The sequence below is a fragment of the Heptranchias perlo genome, chromosome 3 (assembly GCF_035084215.1).
Source record: "Heptranchias perlo isolate sHepPer1 chromosome 3, sHepPer1.hap1, whole genome shotgun sequence".
In the NCBI taxonomy this organism is placed as follows: domain Eukaryota; kingdom Metazoa; phylum Chordata; class Chondrichthyes; order Hexanchiformes; family Hexanchidae; genus Heptranchias; species Heptranchias perlo.
This window is the reverse complement of record NC_090327.1, coordinates 30743444-30759609: the sequence shown is the minus strand read 5'-3', so window position 1 is coordinate 30759609 and position 16166 is coordinate 30743444. Positions and strand designations below refer to the sequence as shown.

At 42.5% G+C, this 16166-nt stretch overlaps 1 protein-coding gene across 1 annotated transcript in view; it reads left to right on the top strand.

The window, feature by feature from the left end:
- tg (thyroglobulin) overlaps positions 1-10195 on the top strand; it is a 419486-nt gene extending 409291 nt beyond the window's left edge. The window contains exons 48-49 of the mRNA XM_067976982.1: positions 26-219; positions 9971-10195. Of these exons, the coding sequence (XP_067833083.1) occupies positions 26-219; positions 9971-10074 (298 nt within the window). The 3' untranslated portion in view covers positions 10075-10195. The remainder of the gene's footprint in view (positions 1-25; positions 220-9970) is intronic.
- Positions 10196-16166: the final 5971 nt, after the last annotated feature.

Below are 16166 nucleotides of genomic sequence, written 5' to 3'. Positions count from 1 at the left end.
TTATTTTCCAATTTTGTTTTTTCAGCAACCCCAACTATCCCTTCGCCTTCTCCAGGAACTCAGCTAGTGAGACCCTGCCACCGTGGCCCAGGTTCTTAGACAGTACTGATGGCAGTAACTACAAAGAATTTGCATCTGCCCTGAAAAATAAGAAAGGATTGAAGACAGCAGAGTGCTCCTTCTGGTTTGACTACGTTCCGATGCTCCAGGCATCCACAGGTAACCATAAGTGAGCGATCTGAAGTTGGGTGAGATGTTAAACCGAGGCCCCACTTTCCCTCTCAGGTGGACATGAAAGATCCCACGGCACTATTTGAGGAAGATTAGGGGAGTTTCTGCTGATGTCCTGGCAAACATTTATCTCTCAACCAACACCTAATGATCTGGTCATTTATTTAATTGCTGTTTGAGGGAGCTTGCGGTGCGGAAATTGGCTGCCGCTTTTGCTACATTACAACAGTGGCTACATTTCAAAAAGTATATCATTAATTGTAAAGTGCTTTGGGATGTCTTGAGGTCGTGATAGGCGCTATATAAATGCAAGTGTTTCTTTTTTCTTTCTTTCATTTTTTTTTAAATTTTGGAAGTACAGTAACACCATGAGCATTCTACATAAATTGGGGTAGCTCTTGACTTTGTGCGATGTTGTAAAATGGATGATAAAAAGTCAGCACCCTGTTTTACATCGCACCCGATTTTTATTTCTACAATGAAAAATAAAAATCGGGAGAGATGTAAAACGGGCTGCCGACTTGTTATCATTCATTTTATACTATCGCACAAAGTCAAGAATTACTCCATTTACTTAATCATTCCTGAATGTACTCACTATTTTAACATAATAATGGGGCAGAAATTGCTTGAAAAAGAATGGTGAGCTCAACAGTGCTCTCCGCTGTTAGTGGCGAAATGGAGGAGCAAGTTCCAGCGTTCGCACGTGGAAATCTGGAACTTGCTTCTGGTGGTTCGTCGGCGATATGACAACTTCAAATTAAAGGTATATCGCCGGTTTCAATCAGTGAAATCATTGAAAAAGCGCCAACTTACTCATCTGCTCAGCTGGAAAGTAATATCGCCACAAAACAGGAATGCTTAAAAATACCAGGTCTAAACTAAGTTTTAACAACGCAGTAAGTCTTAATGACTGCTAAACAACTAAAAATTAACTTTTAAAAATGCGGAGTCTCATTACTCCTTATTTTAATTGTTTTTGGCCATTTAATTTTTTTTTAAACAATTAATACTTTTTTTTACTTTTCCCTTCTGTCTTTTTTTTAATTCAATTATTTCTTAACCTCACTTTTTTTGCTGTTTTTACAATGATTTTAATGATGTACCTTTCACTTCCTGGTTTTCACATTCCAAGCCTGCAGAAGCCGTTCACAGTTTGTCAAAAAGGCTGCAATCTGATTGGTCAAGGGGAGCGTGTGATCCTCTCGCTTCTCCCATGGGTCCTAGCTTTGCGTGAACGGACGCTGGGCTCCACTTCCTATTAGAGGAAGTGGCCAAAATAACGACTGAAAGTGCCCGAAGTAAGTTCGTTAATTTAAAGCTTGGGAGCGGCGATAACCGCTCCGCTCCAAACAATTTCTGCCCCAGCGTATTTTGTTGATGAATTAAAAGCAACACTCACAGCCCCCCTGATGGCTCAGCTGAGTATAGGAGTGAAGAGTTGAGCCATGGTGACATGATACTGGAAATAATACTCCCAAAGTGCTGCTTCGTGGAAGTAGTTGTTATGACAGTTGGCACCACTGGAGTTGCTATTTGGAAATGGTATACAAGCAAAGTAAAGTCAAAAGTATTAAAGTAACATTTTATGAAATGTAACCATGAAATAGAGAATCCGCTCAGGTGCATAGCTGAAATGTCAATGTATTTGCTGGTAGAACACTTAAACAACTCTTTTTTTCAGTTTTTAAGTAAAACCAAAGAACAGATTTATCTCATTGCTGTTTGTGTGTAAATTGGCTGTCGTGTTTCCTTACATTACAACAGTGTCTACACTTCATTGGACATCCGGAGGTCATGAAGGTGCGATATAAATGGAACTTCTTCCTTTCTTTAATAGCAACATAATACTGGAAGTAATACTCCAAAAACTGCATACTGGAAATAATGAGGTAAATTTTATGATTTAGCACTTGTGAAGCAGAGTTTCATCTGAATACATCTCAGGAACTTGAGAACAGAGGTAAGTGCGCCTAATTCGTGAACTGCATGATTTTCTGTCCATTAAAATTAATGGATGGTAAACTGTACAGGCCATGAATCGGGCACACTGACCTCCAATCTCAAATCCCTTAGGTGCACGTCTGTCGCGTGAAGCTCTGAGCTGTGAGTGCCAAGTTGTAAAACTTACCCCAATAGCCAAGTACTACGTATTGGAAGTAGTACTTGCAGTATTCCAGTAATCCAGCTGGGGTATCTGTTTCCACCATCCTTTCAGGCAGTGCATTCCAGATTGTTACAACTCTCTGCATAATAAAATGTTTCCTCATGTCGCCTCTGGTTCTTTTGCCAATTACCTTAAATCTGTGTCTTCTGGTTACTGACCCTCCTGCCAATGGAAACAGTTTCTCCTCATTTATTCTATCAAAACCCTTCATGATTTTGAACATCTCTATCAAACCTCCCCTTAATCTTCTCTACTATAAGGAAAACAACCCCAAATTCTCTGTTCTCTCCATGTAATTGAAGTTTTTCATCCCTGGTACCATTCTAGTAAATCTCCTCTGCACCCTCTCTAAGGCCTTGACATCCTTCCTAAAGTGTGGTGCCCAGAATTGGACACAATATTCTAGCTAAGGCCTAGCCTGTGTTTATAAATATTTAGCATAACTTTCTTGCATTTGTACTCTATGCCTCTATACATAAAGCCAAGGATCCCATATGCATACTGTTTTGGTCTCCTTAACAAAGACGGTGCAATGAAGGTTCACTAGATTAATTCCTGGGATGAGAGGGTTGTCCTATGAGGAGAGGTTGAGTAGAATAGGCTTATGCTCTCTGGAGTTTAGAAGAATGAGAGGTGATCTAATTGAAACATATAAGATTCTGAGGGGGCTTGACAGGGTAGATGCTGAGAGGTTGTTTCCCCTTGCTGGAGAGTCTAGATCTAGAGGGCATAGTCGCAGGGAGAATCTTCACCACACGGACTGCAGCGGTTCAAGAAGGTGGCTCACCACCACCTTCTCAAGGGCAATTAGGGATGGGCAATAAATGCTGGCCTTGCCAGCAATGCCCACATCCCATGAACGAATTTTTAAAAAAGGCTAACTGGTCGGCCATTTAAGACTGAGATGAGGAGGAATTTCTTCACTCAGAGGGTTGTGAATCTTTGGAATTCTCTACCCCAGAGGGCTGGGGATGCTGAGCCGTTGAGTATATTCAAGACTGAGATAGATGGATTTTTGAACTCTAGGGGAATCAAGCAATAGGGGACCGGGCAGGAAAGTGGAGATGAGGTTGAAGATCAGCCATGATCTGATTGAATGACAGAGCAGGCTCGAGGGGCCGTATAGCTTACTCCTGCTCCTATTTCTTATGTTCTTATGCCTTTTTAGCAGCCTTCTCAACTTGTACTGCCACCTTCAAAGATTAGTGGTTGTGCACCCCCGGGTCTCTCTGTTCCTGCACCCCTTTAAAATTGTACCATTTAGTTTATATTGTCTCTCCTCATTCTTCCTACCAAAATGAATCACTTCACACTTCTCTGCGTTAAATTTCATCTACCATGTGTCTGCCCATTTCACCAGTCTGTCACTATCCTCCTCACTGTTTACTACACTTCCGAGTTTTGTGTTATCTGCAAGCTTTGAAATTATGCCTTGTATACCCAAGTCCAGGTTATTAATATAAATCAAAAGAGCAGTGGTTCCAACACCAACTCCTGGGGGACACCACTACACACTTCCGTTCAGCCTGAAAAAAGAACCATTCACCATTACTCTCTGCTTTCATATCAACGCAGCCACTGTCCCTTTAATCCCATGGGCTTCAATTTTGCGAACAAGTCTAGTATGTGGTACTTTATCAAATGCCTTTTGACAATCCATACACACATCAACTCCACTACCCTTATTAACCCTCTCCGTTAGTTCATCAAAGAACAAAATCAAGTTAGTCAAATCATGATTTGTCTTTAACAAATCGGTGCTGGCTTTCATTTATTAACCCATATCTTTCCAAGTTTTTTTTATTCATTCATGGGATGTGGGCGTCGCTGGCATGGCAAGCATTTATTGCCCATCCCTAATTGCCCTTGAGAAGGTGGTGGTGAGCTGCCTTTTTGTACTGCTGTAGTCCGTGTGGTGAAGGTTCTCCCACAGTACCGTTAGGCAGGGAGTTCCAGGATTTTGACCCAGCGACGATGAAGGAACGGAGATATATTTCCAAGTCAGGATGGTGTGTGACTTGGAGGGGAACGTGCAGGTGGTGGTGTTCCCATGTGCCTGCTGCCCTTGTCCTTCTAGAGGTAGAGGTTGCGGGTTTGGGAAGTGCTGTCGAAGAAGCCTTGGCCAGTGGCTGCAGTGCATCTGGTAGATGATACACACTACAGCCACGTTGCCCCATGGTGGAGGGAGTGAATGTTTAAGGTGGTGGATGGGGTGCCAGTCAAGCAGGCTGCTTTGTCCTGGATGGTGTTGAGCTTCTTGAGTGTTGTTGGAGCTGCACTTATCCAGGCAAGTGGAGATTATTCCATCACACTCCTGACTTGTGCCTTGTAAATAGTGGAAAGGCTTTGGGGAGTCAGGTGGTGAGTCACTCACCGCAGAATACCCAGCCTCTGACCTTCTCTTGTAGCCACAGTATTTATGTGGCTGGTCCAGTTAGGTTTCTGGTCAATGGTGTATATGGTCAATGCCCTCTGCCTCCACAAGAAGATCTGCTTTTTGGTCCCAAATCGGCCCTACCTTTTCTTTTACTATTTATATGTTTACAAAAGACTTTTGGGTTCCCTTTTATGTTGCCAACTAATCTATTCTCATACACTGTCTTTGCTCCTCTTATTTCCTTTTTCAGTTCTCCCCTGTACTTTTTGTATTCTGTTTGGTTCTCTACTGTATTTTGAACCCAACATTTATCATAAGCCTCCTTTATCCGTTTCATTTTAATCTCCATATCTTTAGTCATCCAAGGACCTCTAGCTTTGGATTCCCTTCCTTTCCCGCTCATAGGAATGAGTCCAGTCTGTTCCCGAACTATCTCCTCTTTGAAGGCCTCCCATTGCTCATTTACTGTTTTACCTTCCAATCTTTGATTCCAATCCTCCTGGGCCAGATCCCTTTTCAACTCATTGAAATTAGTCCTCCTCCAGTTGAGTATTTTCAGATTTAACTTTTCCTTGTTGTTTTCTGTAACTACTCTAAACCTATTGATATTGTGATCACTGTTTCCCAAATGCTCTCTCACTGAAACGTGCTCCACTTGCCCCACTTCATTCCCCAAAATTAGATCCAGCGTTGCTTCCTTCCTCATTGGGCTGGAAACATACTAATCAATAAAGTTCTCTTGTACGAATTTCAGAAATTCCTCCCCCTCTTTGCCCTTTACACTATTATTTTCCCCAACTATATTAGGATAATTGAAGCCCCCCCATTATCATTACTCTGAAGTTATTGGATCTTTCTTCAATTTGCCTGAAAATTTGCTACTCTATTTCCTTCCCAATATTGTATACACCTATAGTATATGCCCAGCAAAATAATAGCTCCTCTATTGTTCCTTAATTCTAACCCAATAGATTCTGTCTTTGAACCCTCAAATACGTCATCCCTTTCTAGTGCTGTAACAGTATCTTTGATCAATACTGCCACCCCACTCCTTTCTTCCTTCCCTATCTTTCCTGTATACATTGTAGCCAGGAATATTAAGTGCCCATTCCTCCCCTTGTTTGAGCCAGGTCTCCGTTATTGCCATTATATCATAATCGCATGTGGCTACTTGTGCCTGCAGCTCACCAACCTTATTTACCAAGCTTCGTGCATTTACATACTTGCACTCTAAACCCATCTTAGTCTGTCTCCCATTTCTGAACTACTCTTTATTCTAATACTGTTTGTCTCTCCCAGCCCTCTGTGCACTTGTATCTCCTCTCTAATACTTCGTCCTGGTGCCCCTCCCCCAGCCAAATTAGTTTAAAGCCTCCTCACAGCCCTAATTAACCTCCCTGCGAGGACATTGGTCTCAGTCCTGTTGAGGTGCAACCCATCCATCTTGTACAGGAGGCATGGTTAGTAAGTTTGCAGATGACACCAAGATTGGTGGCATTGTGGACAGTGAAGAAGGTTATCTAGGATTGCAACGGGATCTTGATAAATTAGGCCAGTGGGCCGATGAATGGCAGATGGAGTTTAATTTAGATAAATGTGAGGTGATGCATTTTGGTAGATCGAATCGGACCAGGACCTACTCCGTTAATGGTAGGGCGTTGGGGAGAGTTATAGAACAAAGAGATCTAGGAGTACAGGTTCATAGCTCCTTGAAAGTGGAGTCACAGGTGGATAGGGTGGTGAAGAAGGCATTGGGCATGCTTGGTTTCATTGGTCAGAACATTGAATACAGGAGTTGGGATGTCTTGTTGAAGTTGTACAAGACATTAGTAAGGCCACACTTGGAATACTGTGTACAGTTCTGGTCACCCTACTATAGAAAGGATATTATTAAACTAGAAAGAGTGCAGAAAAGATTTACTAGGATGCTACCGGGACTTGATGGTTTGACTTATAGGGAGAGGTTAGATAGACTGGGACTTTTTTCCCTGGAGAGTAGGAGGTTTAGGGGTGATCTTATAGAAGTCTATAAAATAATGAGGGGCATAGATAAGGTCGATAGTCAAAATCTTTTCCCAAAGGTAGGGGAGTCTATAACGAGGGGACATAGATTTAAGGTGAGAGGGGAGAGATACAAAAGGGTCCAGAGGGGCATTTTTTTTAATCAAAGGGTGGTGAGTGTCTGGAACGAGCTGCCAGAGGCAGTAGTAGAGGCGGGTACAATTTTGTCTTTTAAAAAGCATTTGGACAATTACATGGGTAACATGGGTATAGAGGGATATGGGCCAAGTGCAGGCAATTGGGACTAGCTTAGTGGTATAAACTGGGCGACATGGACATGTTGGGCCGAAGGGCCTGTTTCCATGTTGTAAACTTCTATGATTCTATGATTCAATGCCCAGGAATCTGAAGCCCTCCCTCCTGCACAGTTCCTCCAGCCACGCGTCAACCTGCCTTATCTTACTCCTATATTCACTAGCACCTAGCACTGGAAGTAATCCAGAGATTACTACCTTTGAGGTCCTGCTCTTTAACTTCCTCCCTAGGAACAAGTGACATCCTCCGTGGACCCTATCCCCATTGTACTCTATGAAATGGTTAAAACGATGAGTAGTTCAGTCTTTCTGGTCAGGAAGATCCTAACTTTTGATCCTTGGTTTACTTTGAGTTTGGTGATAGTTTGGGATGCAGTAGGATGCTACAATTCTGCTCAGCACTCCTGGGGTAGGGAGGGAAAAGATCTGTCAAGAGTCCTACTTCTTGTCCAGGAATACCATCTCCTGCTGGAAGTGTGTGGGTGAATGATGGGTGAGGACAGAAGCGAGCTTGTTCATGAAGCCCTATGTGGTCAAATAACCTACCACTCTTCAATGTTAGGACTCACGCATGAATAATAGTTGTTTTGATAGGCTAGTGGAAGTTAAATGATGATCATGCAACTGTACCCTAGCAAGGAGTCATTGGGTACAGGAGAGGAAGAGAGAAGGTGATAAAGCTGGCAGAAAAAGGAGAGAAAATAAAGATACAAGTTAGATCTGTGCAAACGATTAAATGGCTGAAACACTCAGAGTAAAGCACAATTCCTGAGCCTCATATCATTTTTTCGAAGAAAGACTGCTTCTATTCAGAGTTCCGCACCTCCTGATGAAAAAATGTACCAACTGTTTTTAAGCATTTTTTCTTTGAGGACTCACACAGATGTCAGATTACAAAAGTCCTAGACTATTTAGTAGACAGACAGCGTCCTTTTGTTCACTCTGGGTTGGCTGGATTTATACTTTTATGGCAAAAAAAAGTTAATGATCATTCTCAAATTTTCAGAGAGTTCATTGTGTTTTTGCAAATGGCAGTTAGATCATGTTTCCCCCCCAGATTTTACTCTCCTTTCTTGACATTGATTCATGCAGCGAGATGGTTCAATGTGCCACGGCTCCCTCTCTGGTACCAAGCTCAAGTGCTTGCCCTTCATGTGTTAGCCTAGAAAGTGAATGTCAGCAAGCTATTCAATCATGACAAGCATCGCGCATGAACACAATCCTGTCTCATCCGACTGACAAAAATAGAATTTTTGTTTTGGTCATTCGTGTATCTAAAATGATAGGAACAAAGGTTTAAATAGAGGCTGTTCCTTCACTAAATACAAATAAAGGGCATGAGGTGCTTTGTCTGCCTGACACAAGTAGGGTTGTTACAAATTAGATAGATTTCTTTCAGAAAATAATATTTTGGGATACAGTATATAAGTAATTTGAGACATAGAATCTGGTAAGTGTAGCGTGCTTGGGAGGAACAGGTGAGTTTGGACCTATAGTTCCCAAACACTCATGTTTTCCTTGCATCTGTTGTAGACTAATTGATGGACATAGATTTCTACGATTAGTCAACAACTCCATTATTATTGTATCATGCAACTACCAGGATGGCAGAAGGCGAACTAGATGGACAGTGGTCTTTTTCCGTCTAACAATTCCTTTGGTCCTATGTTATTTGATGGTGGGCAAAGTGATTAAAAAGTTGATACATTCAGTATTTGTATTTGACAGGCTAATATGTCATGTTTTATGATAATCAAGTAGAGACCCGAAAAGCCCCAGGTTTCAGTTTCTGGGAGACGTGGACTGTTTATGGAAATTGTTGTCAAGCCCATTGCAGGAGAAAAGGTGTTGGAAAAGCCCAAACCATAAAACTTATGAAGAATGGGACAGAGTGGGGAGAGAGGCAATGAGATGTGATTGAGGCTGAGTTGATCAATACCTTTAAAATGGAGCTGAATACCTGACTAGGAATGGGATCGATGGTGGCAGGTACAGTCTGAGGTGATCAAATACCCCACACAATACTTCTTCTGCTGCTATTGCTGGGAGGGGAAGGGGAAATAGTTGAATGAAAGGCTATGTATTAAAGATGTGAGAAGGAGCAAATATTCTGGAGTTTTGTTTGACCAATTTTACAAATTAGGGAGTATTTAGGCAGCATTTTCCCTCAGGAGATTAAATATGTGGGGCAGAATCTATGCTAGGGGCACTTGCACATAAAAACATAGAAACATTGAAAATAGGAGCAAGAGTAGGCCATTCGGCCCTTCGGGCCTGCTCCGTCATTCAAAATGATCATGGCTGATCGTCTAACTCAGTACCCTGTTCCCGCTTTTTCCCCATATCCCTTGATCCCTTTAGCATGGGCTGTGGAAGGAGTGAACAAGATGGCCCTTTCTCATTCATAACCTGGAAGTTCTTTGTGAGGATGATACAGGTGCTCTATATATGCAGAGGAAGCACACAGTAATGGGTGATTGCAGAACTAATTATAGTGTATATAATACTGGGCTCATTGTTTAATTTTTATTGTATGTGTATGGGTGTATGAAAGAAAGAAAAGTATGGATCTATATGGCACCTTACACTGTGAAGACATGTCAAAGAATCTTTACATAGTGCGATACTATTTGAGCACAGTGAACTGTTGATATGCAGACAGATGTGTGCATGCTTGTACGAGTGAGCGTGTGTATGTATAATTTTTTCACTTGTTCTGGTTTTGACTTTCACCTGTCTATTAGATCACTGTAAATGACCAGTGAGAATTACCAATCATGCCCAATCCAAACTTTGTACACATTTAAACCATTAACTGAAGTCTGTCACAAAAATACCTGCAACATGCCCTGTGCCTTTAATCCATATTTTGTATTTCAGGCAATGTCACGGAGAAGGAGCTGAGCAGAGATCAACGTGAACCAGTACTCCAGTTACCAGTCACACGGAATCAACTGCAACAGGCAAAGGAAGCTTATAATTAAAATGGAAATGCCTCCATCTCCGAAGATTTCAAACTTCATTCTGATTTATCTTAAAATTTTTAATATAACTTGCAGAAGAGAGAATAGAAAATAGTGAAATAAAACAATCGTCATTAAAAAATGGTGGTTCCTTTGTCTTAAGTATCAACACCGACCTCATTTACATAAAGACACCAAGTAAACAGATCCGCCATTGATGAACTGGCTTATCAATTGCGTAGTGCGTCTTGGCTGATGGCTGAAGTTTGTTCGCTGTTTAATTGATAGTTTCTGAAAACAAACAGATAAAAGATTATAAACAAATAATACTCTTCTGCTTTTCTGGTGATAATGGAAAGCAGCTAAATGCCACATCTTGCATGCAGCAAACACCAAGCTTCCTGACTTTGTGGAGATAGTGGGTATCAGGAAAACTCCGGGATTAAGCAATATTCCATGGTGAAACATTGCAGAAATTGTCAGCGGGGACCAGTAGCAATTTTCACATATATGAAGATTTAAGGCTAATATTTCTCTGTGTGACATTAACGTATGAAGTTTAGTGTGTTGGTAGGAGTTACACCATCTGCCGTTTATGGAGGCATTGGCCCATTTTCAGTTGATGCGTCTGCTAAAATCAAAGAACGTTAATGTCATAAAAACACATTATATCACTAATACCACAACTCTAGCTATTTACACATTTGGCCAAAAGAACCTCAACAAAATAGACTTTGTGTAAACTGGGCTAGTGAAACTGCACAGGGCTGAGTTTAACTTTCCGCGATGGTGGAAAACTGGCGATAGCGGATCGGCCGCCCATTATACACCCCGCCCGATTTCCATTTCCATTCAATGGCGTTTCCGCTACTGGCCGCTTTCCACCAACACTGAAAGTTAAAATCAGCCTTCATTGATTGTCATTACCTAATTGGATTACAGCTGCACTATAGGCATTGAGATAAGAATTGTTCTACGATACTGCAGACATTTACATGGTGAATTTTCCCAATGAGTGACAAAACTCAGTATCAACAGGGGATGCCTGATGGCTCCCCAAGGAAACATGATTTCGGTTTACACATTGGAGGCAGCCTCTCAAAATAGTGTCAGTTACAAGTTTATTGCAATCGCGTCATGGGGGGAAATAAAGTTCACCTTTTATAGGAAGGCACCAGGTTTTCTGATTATTGCACTCACTGGGGTTGATTTTCAATGTTAGCATCTGGGCATAAAGCATTGCCTTAGGGCAGCTTAAAGAGGCCAAATTGGGCAGGAAGGATCGTGCATACAAAATTAAGCCTGCCTGATTGTTCTTCCATTAATTTATGGATAAGTTCCATTAAGACAGTGTTGTCCAATAGAAATCGCTGACAAGCCATTGGTGTGGCTACGGCGACACATTTTTAGCCAGATGCACCAATTTTAGCAGAAAAAACACCTTATGCACAATACAGGTAAATGTACGTCATGTGTAGGTTTACTTAACAAATACCTACCACCATTCAGTGTGAAACATGCAGTCGTTCTCTTTAACCGAAGTTTGGAATTCTGGCATGAATTTATCAGGTGCAGCTTCTAGGTTTTTGTCCAGCAGTTGCGAGCGGTACTTTTTAACTTCATCAGAGTGATTGCTGAGAATGTTGACTCAGACAATGAGACACCCCAGACCTGTCCCTTCTCTCCATCCAGAATGTGGTTGGATGCTGTTTGCCCATTGCTGTGACATTCCCTGTTGGAGCTGCTCGTTATTGGTTGGGCTAGCTTTCTTCTGGTGGCCTGGAACGGTTTTTCCGATTTGACGAGCTGATCACGTTCACAGCTTCGCTCTCCATACAAGATTGCTGGTTGTTTCCATGGTACTGAAGTCTGGCCTTTCCACCCGTGTTACGCAACATTTTAGCAGATTTCTAATAAGCAATAACCAAGAATGAAAAGCACACATGCCAATCAAAAAGCACTCGCACATTCTGCTTTTTTGACTGCCCATTTTACCAGCAAACACACAAAAAAGTTAAAGTACACGCCGTGCAAATGGGAGTATTGAGATCACGCGCCCAACAACTGTGTCTATTACTCATTTCTTGCTTAGTAATCAAAAATGCAATTAGCCACATCTGGATTCCCAATTAGCCACATGTGGCTTGTGGTTAATATATTGGAGAACACTACATTGAGAACATGCGGTCCTCCACAGCCGATTCCCTTCTTCATACTGTGTCCAAGTAATGCTTTATGCCAAGGTGCTAAAAATAGGAATCTACCCACTGTTTTTTTACCGTTTCAACATTTTTCGTTAAATTAAAGATCGAAAAAAGCAGAGATATCTGCAGTAACCATTTAGGGTTGCATCACCATTGCAACTATTGAAATTGGGGATTTATTGTTTCCACTGTTAGTATAAAATCGCTCACAGAATGAACACTTGGATTTATTGTTTCCCTTTTGACCTTGTAGTCAACCCGTAAATTGTTGAACAGAATCTAATAAAAATTGTGCTATTTTTAGCTTCAAGTCTCAGGCAGTGGACGCTGAGTCGATTATCCCTTCATAAAGGGTTCTTTGATGAAGTAACTGAGAGGGTTGATGAGGGTAGTGTGGTTGATGTTGTGTATATGGACTTTAAAAAGGCATTTGATAAAGTACCACATAATAGACTGTTTTGCAAAATTAAAGCCCATGGGATTAAAGGGACAGTGGCAGCGTAGATACAAAATTGGCTAAGGGACAAAAAACAGAGAGTAGCGGTGAATGGCTGTTTTTTAGATTGGAGGGAAGTTTACATTGCTGTTCCCCAGAGGTCAGTGTTAGGACCTTTTTGATATATATTAATGACCTGGACTTGGGTATAGAGGGCATAATTTCAAAGTTTGCAAATGACATGAAATTTGGAAATATAGCAAACAATGTAGAGGTTTGTAACAGACTTCAGGAGGACAGAGACAGGCTGGTGAAATGGACACATGGCAGATGAAATTTAATGCTGAGAAGTGTGAATTGATCCATTTTGATAGGAAGAATGAGGAGAGGCAATATAAACTAAATGGTACAATTTTAAAGGGGGTGCATGAAGAGAGAGACCAGGGGGTGCACGTACACAAATCTTTGAAAGTGGCAGGACAAGTTGAGAAGGCTGTTAAAAAAGCATACGGGATCCTGGGCTTTATTAATAAAGGCATAGAGCACAAAAGCAAGGAAGTAATGCTAAACCTTTATAAAACACTGGTTAGGCCTCAGCTGGAGTATTGTGTTCAATTCTGGGTACCACACTTTAGGAAGGATGTCAAGGCCGTAGAAAGGGTGCAGAAGAGATTTACTAGAATGGTACCAGGGATGAGGGACTTCAGTTACGTGGCGAGACTGGAGAAGCTGGGGTTGTTCTCCTTAGAACAGAGAAGTTTAAGGGGAGATTTGATAGAGGCGTTCAAGATCATGAAGGGTTTTGAGAGAATAAATAAGGAGAACCTGTTTCCAGTGGCAGAAGGGTCTGTAACCAGAGGACACAGATTTAAGGTGATCAGCAAAAGAGCTAGAGGCGACATGAGGAAACATTTTTTTAACACAGTGAGTTGTTGTGATCTGGAATGCACCACCTGAAAGGGTGGTGGAATTAGATTCAACAGTAACTTTCAAAAGGGAATTAGATAAATACTTGAAGGGAAAAAAATTACAAGGCTACGAGGAAAGAGCTAGGGAATGAGACTAATTGGATATCTCTTTCAAAGAGGCGACACAGGCACAATGAGCCGAATGGCCTCCTCCTGTGCTGTACCTACTATGATACTATGATGATAAAGGTGCTGGATAAATAGCTTATTGGGAACGGAATTAGTTGTGAAGAGATTGGTTGAATTATAACTTGCAAATTTAGAACAGACATCAGGGGGGAGATTTTAGGAGGGAAAAGCGGGTGCGTTGGGGGCTCCAAAAATCGGGCAAATCCCATTCGGGTTCAAAAGCCGGCTCCAACCTGCCGGCTTCCGAGTTTCCCAGGGACGCACCTGTGTGCGCGCGAGTGACCCAAAACCGGAAGTCCCGCTGGCAATTAAAGCAGGTGGGATGACAGTTAAAGAGCCAAATGTACCTCATTGAGGTATTTAAGGCACTTTACCTGCGACAGATGAAGGGATTAGAAAGATTTTTAACTTACCTTGGCAGCTTCTGATTCACGCCTGGGCCAGATCAGGGAACAAGAAACAAAATAAATTAAATAAAAAAACATGCAATGAAGTGAAAACACTAAATGCACCTACCTTTGAAACCTGCTCCGATATCCTATGTCTCCTGCTCCGATGTCCCCCTCTTCACCCTCCTGATGTCTCCCCGATCTCAATGTCCCGATCTTCCCCCGATCTCACCCCGATCTTCCCCTCTCCCCCCCCCCCCCCCCGATCTTCCCCTCTCCACCCCGATCGTCCCCCATCCCCCCCCCCCCCCCCGGTCTTCCAGTCCAGCGCCGGACCTTCCATTCTCCCCCCCCAACCCCGGTCTTCCAGTCCAGCGCCAGATGACGTCTGGCTCTCTCTCTTTCTCACCCCCCCCCCCCACCGTTGCAGCTCCTAATGGCAGCCAGCAATCTGCAATCGCGTTGGAAATGGTAAGTTTGGTTCATGCGGGTTTGCCGCACGCCCAATCGCCCCCCCGCCTGCTGCCATCTTGCCTCCCCGCTAATATTGGGGCCCAGGAGCCTATCCAGCAAAAGGAACAGGTACAAATTGAGATGATCAAATACCCTATGAGACCTGATCATCCTTTGCTACTGAAGCTGAGGGAAATGTGATATTTAAGGACGGTAGCAGACCAGGGTTTAATTGTGAAGTTGTCACATTTGATGAATATTCTGCAGTTTTGCTTGAATACCTTGGGATCAAAGATTATTTATACAGAAGATGAAATAAAAGGGGTGGAGTCCATGATAATAGATAGTACATGCACTGTGGAAGGATTGGGTTTGATAAGCCAAATGGCTCTTATGTCATTCACACTTTCTTATGTTCTTACATTGGGTATTTGAGGAAACTAGGACCTAGAAATTAGTTGACGTCGTACCCATTTTTCAGGTGTAAAACAGGTGTCAAAGCATCCAATATAGTGGGCGGCATAGGTGTGCATATTATGCGCTAGATGTGCTTGCCATATTGATAAAGTCAGTATAAGAGGTGTCCAGGGGACCCGCCTGAAACAGGTGTTTGGCCCTTTGCACATGCAAATAAGCAGCCTAACATCTCTTTGAGGCACCCTTTGCATAAGTTGTCTGTCCTGAATGGAGCCGGTGCCAGACTGACTATGTTCAGGAAAACGTGGTCTACATTCAGCCTAACCAGCGGTCTTTAAAGGGACCGCTGGAGGCCACCACCAAAAAGGTAAGTTTGTTAAAAATTACTTACCTGAATGCACTACTGCTCCTCCCGGCTGCACTGCAGTGCTGAAGACCGTTGCTAGCTCCTGCACGGCCAGCTCCTGATCGACTCCCCCCCTCCTGATTAGCTCCTCCCTCCCGATTGCTTCCCCCCTTTCCTGATTGCCCCCCTCCCTCCCTCCTGATCGCTTCCCCTTCTCCCAATCACCCCCATCCTCCCAATCGCTTTCCCCATCCCCTCCCCCGCACAAACCAATTTCATGGCCTAGGTTTCTACGCAAGCACAACGTTGCATTGTTGCTATGGTAATTTATTTAGCAAATTTTCATCCGAAACCACCTCAGCTATGTTCAGGCTTACAAGAATTATACTGGACTCCTCGTCATTGCTCCCATTAGGATTATAAAGTTATGTCCAGGGAGTCCGAGCAGATCAGTGTTTAGCTTCCTGCCTTTTCATCTCTGCAATCCAGCCCAGTCTGGCCAGATGAAAATCTTCTCACATTGTTGAGAATAAAGAGCAGAAGTGGAATGAACATAACAACATAGATTCAGATGAAAAAGTCCCTTCAACCCATTTGATATTATTCTTCCAAAATTTCCCATCATAGCATCTATTCATTTACATACAAACATAAGAAATATGACACACGGGTAAAGACCTACAGATCCATCCAGCGGTCCCATATAATTCCTCATTCCCCATCCCACCCAGAAGCCATGTAATCACCCAGGAAATGCAAAAAACCAGATAA